The following is a 4,761-nucleotide window of genomic DNA, read 5'->3' as shown; positions in this document are numbered from 1 at the left end:
CGCGGAAATTGACCGAACACAAACACTGAAGCACAACCGCAGACTGACTCTCGCCTTTCAAAATACAGACTTCCGTCGTCAACTGACTTTGAAAACCGTGGCGAGGTCACACGGGGAGGGTAACACTACTAAAGCCACTGACCGGGTACTCAGGTCATAAAGTGGTGATCCCATGCGATCAGGTGTAGCGGTCATCAAATCTTTTTAAAGTACCCGGTAGTTTCTGCCACCAGAGACAAAACGAGAAACTGTTGAACCCACCCAAATGTGCATCACTCACTTAAGTCTTTATCGCTTTCAGGTCCTTGTCTACATTGTTATACTGAAATCGCCATTTGACCATTAAAATGCAGAGTCTATTATCTACAAATATCAACAATACACTCCCTTTCGATCAGGAAAGACGAAGCCAGTGTAGCCGTTTGAAAATTCATTGTAGTATTCCAGCGTAGTACTCATAGTAGGATATCCTTATTTGGAAAATGCCAAGCGCAAAACTCCTCTCAAATCCCGTGCATTTCGTGCGTTTAAAAAAAAGCGTGGACAGCGCTCCAGTGTCAAACTGTTGCTGCACTTGTTTGGGCGTGGCTATAAGCATATTGACATGAATTTGATTGGTCAGTATTTTTAGGCAAAGCACATGTTCTCAGCAAACAGAAAACAAAATATTTGAAGCGTGAGTCACGCTACCCAAAAATAAAATCCTTTTTTACATATATTTTTTTTTTCTTCAACCTTTTTCCCCATGGTTCATTCATCATCTGACATAACTTTTTAGCGAAATCTAACCATAAGATTATTGAAAAAAAGCAAAAATGTAGACGACCACCTTTAAAGTGCGAACATTGGAACTATAGTGGAACCTCCCTCATAAGACCTCTAAAAATCAGAAAAAAAATCAGGTCTCAAAAAGATGAATTGTGGAGGTAAATTTACAAGGGTTATGAACCGTACATCCAAGAAATCAAGGTCTTTAAAATGGCTCCAGTCTTAAACTAGGGAGTCTCCAAAGAGGAATTCACTGTACACTTCCTCCAGTGTTCAGGTGTGTGTGTGTCCCCGTTCCGGGTGGCCAAGCAAAGTGTGGCCACTGCTCGGTGTTGCATTCACCAAAGCGAGAAACGATTATTAGTGACTTTTAATGAGTCTTCTCGCTTGAGTGTCAGGGACGATTGTAATGTCCCTATGTTGGACTTGACAGTGCTCAAACGTGTGGCTTTTCTTTGTTGTTTCTTTGTTGCCTATGGATTGGATGGGTATAAGTGTGGGATATACTGACACACACAGAACGTAGGCTGTGTACATCTCTCTCTTTGTCTCTCTGTGTCTCTCTGTCTCTGTCTCTGTCTCTCTGTTTCTCTCTCTCTCTCTCTCTCTCTCTCTCTCTCTCTCTCTCTCTCTCTCTCTCTCTCTCTCTCTCTCTCTCTCTCTCTCTCTCTCTTATCATGTTGCATGTTTTGCTTGTTTGCTGATTGCTTTTTCATTTTTGATGTGAATTTTGTTGTTTGGTTTTGTTTATCTGTGCTTACTTTGTCATTGTTTGCTTGTTTGTTCGTTCAGTTTCCTTTTTTGTCCGGTTGTTTTACTTGTTAATCATTTATTATAATTTTGAGTTAGAAGTAAGGACCGGTTGTAATAACGGGCGTAGCTTTTAACCTCTATCCTTGAAAAATAAAGTTCCATCTACACCGGTCATCATCTTCCTCTCTCTCACGTGTCTGTCCATGTGTCTGTGGCTTTCTCATGGTGGTTCAACCAACAAAACTGAAACAAACCAATACCCTATTATCTCGTTCGAATGTCCGTAATAGGAAGTTGATGCCCACTGCCTTATCAGAACCACAAAGAGCAACTAGTGCATCATCACAACACAAACTCGAGTCATGTTTGGTCGGAGCAAACCTCCTCTCAAAATTCGTGACTGACTTCGGATCGGGACCCTCAGAAGTCTGACTTCGGATCGGGACCCTCAGAAGTCTGACTTCGGATCGGGACACTCAGAAGTCTCAATCACCTCTCCTGCCCCACCCCACTCCCTTCCCCCTCCCATTAACTCCCAACCCCTTCTCCACGCCCCCCCCCCCCCCTCTCACCTCTAGGTAATTAGACAGGACGGTGGTGGGCCAGAATAAGGAAGAAACAGGTGGACTTGGTGGGCTGCACTGAAAACATGTGTAAAAAAAATAATGGCTTTGCCTTTGATCTTAGGGTACAAGGAAGGCTCTGTTGCCGACTTTTTTTCTTTCTTTTTATGAGGGTGGGGTAAATAAGTGGTTCGGTAGGGAGAAGGGGGTGGCGGTGGGGGTGGGGGCGGAAGAGGGGAGACTGGAAGTCCAACACAAGATGGCCACTGGTGCTATTCAGTGTAATGCAGTTGCCAGTTGTGAGTGTAAATAAGTAGAAATGGTAACTGTAGCACCTGCCACCGCGCGCGCACACACACACACTCACACACACTGATACGCTAATACACACACTGACACGCACACTGACACACACATACACAGAAACACACCTCCTCCACCCCAAGCCACACTTTACCCAACCGCCCACCCCCCCCCCCCCACCAAACACACACGCACACACACACACATGGATACACACACTAACACACAAACACACACACACATAAACACACACACATGGACACACACACTAACACACACACACACACACACACACACACATAAACACACACACACACACACGGACACACACACACACACACACACACACACACACACCTCCCCTACCCCAAGACACGTCTTACCCAACCGCCCCTCCCCCCGCCCCCCCCGACCCCAAATCCCCACCCCCCACCCCCCCACACACACATACAACCCCTTCCAACTATATCCATCACCAACTGCCTCCGTTTTCGCCCTTATCAAGACACGATTCCCACGTTTTCCACACCTTGATAAATCCATTTTTATACCCTTGAGAAAAAAGCAAGTAAAGCAGCCGAAATTCTCGTTAAAGTCCACCCGTAAAAAGATGAAACAAATCTGACCCTGTGATCGTCCTTAAAACCGTTATGCACTCGCATAAAACATTACACAGACTGCTGATTAACGTCACATGTCGGCGACAAATTCTGGTTATTTATTTCATTTTAGTTTATTTCTAAGATGCTCGCGTGTTACTGCGGTTATGTGTGTGTGCGTGTGTGTGGGTGATGAGCTTAAAAAGTCCACTTCTTTTTCTCTGAGAGGTACATTGGATGGCCAGGGGGGGGGGAGGGGTTCCGGAACCCAGGAACCCCCCCCCCCCCAGATCCGGCCCTGGTGTGTGTGTGTGTGTGTGTGTGTCTGTGTGTCTGTGTCTGTGTGTCTGTGTCTGTGTGTGTGTCGTGTATGTCGAGGTCGACGACAGAATGAAATGACGTAACTCAATAAACTGTATGATGGGAAGGGGGTGGGGGGGGGGGGGGGGGGGGGGGGGGAGTACTAACGATAGTAATGATAACTAGTAAAACGTTACTTCACAAATCGGACAGCACCAAGCACAACGTGATAACAAAGAAAATAGGAAATGAAACTCCCTTCCAATGTGAGGCTGTGTCCTGTAAAATCAAGAACCATGATGTGTGGTGCACAACGGCCGCTTTGTTTCATTTTCTGCATTTAAAGCATTAGAACTGCTTATTTCTCAAGCTCCGCATTTTCCTCGGGACAGATGCCACGACCAAATCGGAAAAAAAACATGCACAAACTGAAACCAAAACTAAAGAAAGAAACAAACAAACAAACAAACAAATAGAAATGCATAGACAAACAAACACGTGTTTCAGTCACGTCTTTCTTCAACATTGACTTTTACCAATTACTTAAGACACGTATTAATTCCTTTAAATGCTGTATGGCGTTCTCCTGGTTCTCCTGGTTCTCCGGGTTCTCCGGGTTCTCCTGGTTCTCCGGGTTCTCCGGGTTCTCCTGGTTCTCCTGGTTCTCCGGGTTCTCCTGGTTCTCCTGGTTCTCCGGGTTCTCCTGGTTCTCCGGGTTCTCCGGGTTCTCCTGGTTCTCCTGGTTCTCCTGGTTCCCCTGGTTCCCCTGGTTCTCCGGGTTCTCCGGGTTCTCCGGGTTCTCCTGGTTCTCCTGTTTCTCCTGGTTCTCCTGGTTCTCCTGGTTCCCCTGGTTCCCCTGGTTCCCCTGGTTCTCCGGGTTCTCCTGTTTCTCCTGTTTCTCCTGGTTCTCCTGTTTCTCTGGGTTCTCCGGGTTCTCCTGGTTCTCCTGTTTCTCCTGGTTCTCCTGGTTCTCCTGTTTCTCCTGTTTCTCCTGGTTCTCCGGGTTCTCCTGGTTCTCCTGGTTCTCCGGGTTCTCCTGGTTCTCCGGGTTCTCCGGGTTCTCCGGGTTCTCCGGGTTCTCCGGGTTCTCCGGGTTCTCCGGGTTCTCCGGGTTCTCCGGGTTCTCCTGGTTCTCCTGGTTCTTGCTGTTGACGTGCCATCTTCACACACCCACCTCCCGTGACCCCAAGGCTGATACCCGAGCAGTTCGTACCATACAAACTACGAGCAAAACAACCTTACAAGCACAGATATCGCTATTCAAGGCCCCTGCGCCTACCAAAACAACTAATGAAATACCCCGGTTGGGGAGGTACAGGTAGATAAGTATCCAAGGTTACGCTGACACCGCCAAAACGCTTTGATCTCCTGAGTACCATCCGGTAACAGGTGATTTCCACCTGGCGTCTATACACACGCAGGGCTCAGGTAAACTCATCAGGAGATTGACCTTACAGGGTTCCAGTACACGTGCG

The 4,761-nt window shown here is 47.1% G+C and overlaps 1 protein-coding gene across 1 annotated transcript; it reads right to left on the bottom strand.

The window, feature by feature from the left end:
- Window positions 1–3,825: 3,825 nt before the first annotated feature.
- LOC138954827 (cuticle collagen 34-like) lies at window positions 3,826–4,446 on the bottom strand. Its single transcript, XM_070326592.1, has one exon. It carries the CDS (start codon window positions 4,444–4,446, stop codon window positions 3,826–3,828), a length of 621 nt encoding a protein of 206 aa, XP_070182693.1.
- Window positions 4,447–4,761: the final 315 nt, after the last annotated feature.

The sequence above is a fragment of the Littorina saxatilis genome, unplaced genomic scaffold, assembly GCF_037325665.1.
Source record: "Littorina saxatilis isolate snail1 unplaced genomic scaffold, US_GU_Lsax_2.0 scaffold_2949, whole genome shotgun sequence".
Lineage (NCBI taxonomy): Eukaryota > Metazoa > Mollusca > Gastropoda > Littorinimorpha > Littorinidae > Littorina > Littorina saxatilis.
Note: the sequence above shows the minus strand (reverse complement) of the source record. Positions and strands in the feature narration are given on the sequence as shown.

Coding starts and splice junctions, on each gene's coding strand:
- LOC138954827 (XM_070326592.1), bottom strand. CDS start 4,446: ATGGCACGTCAACAGCAAGAACCAGGAGAACCAGGAGAACCCGGAGAA.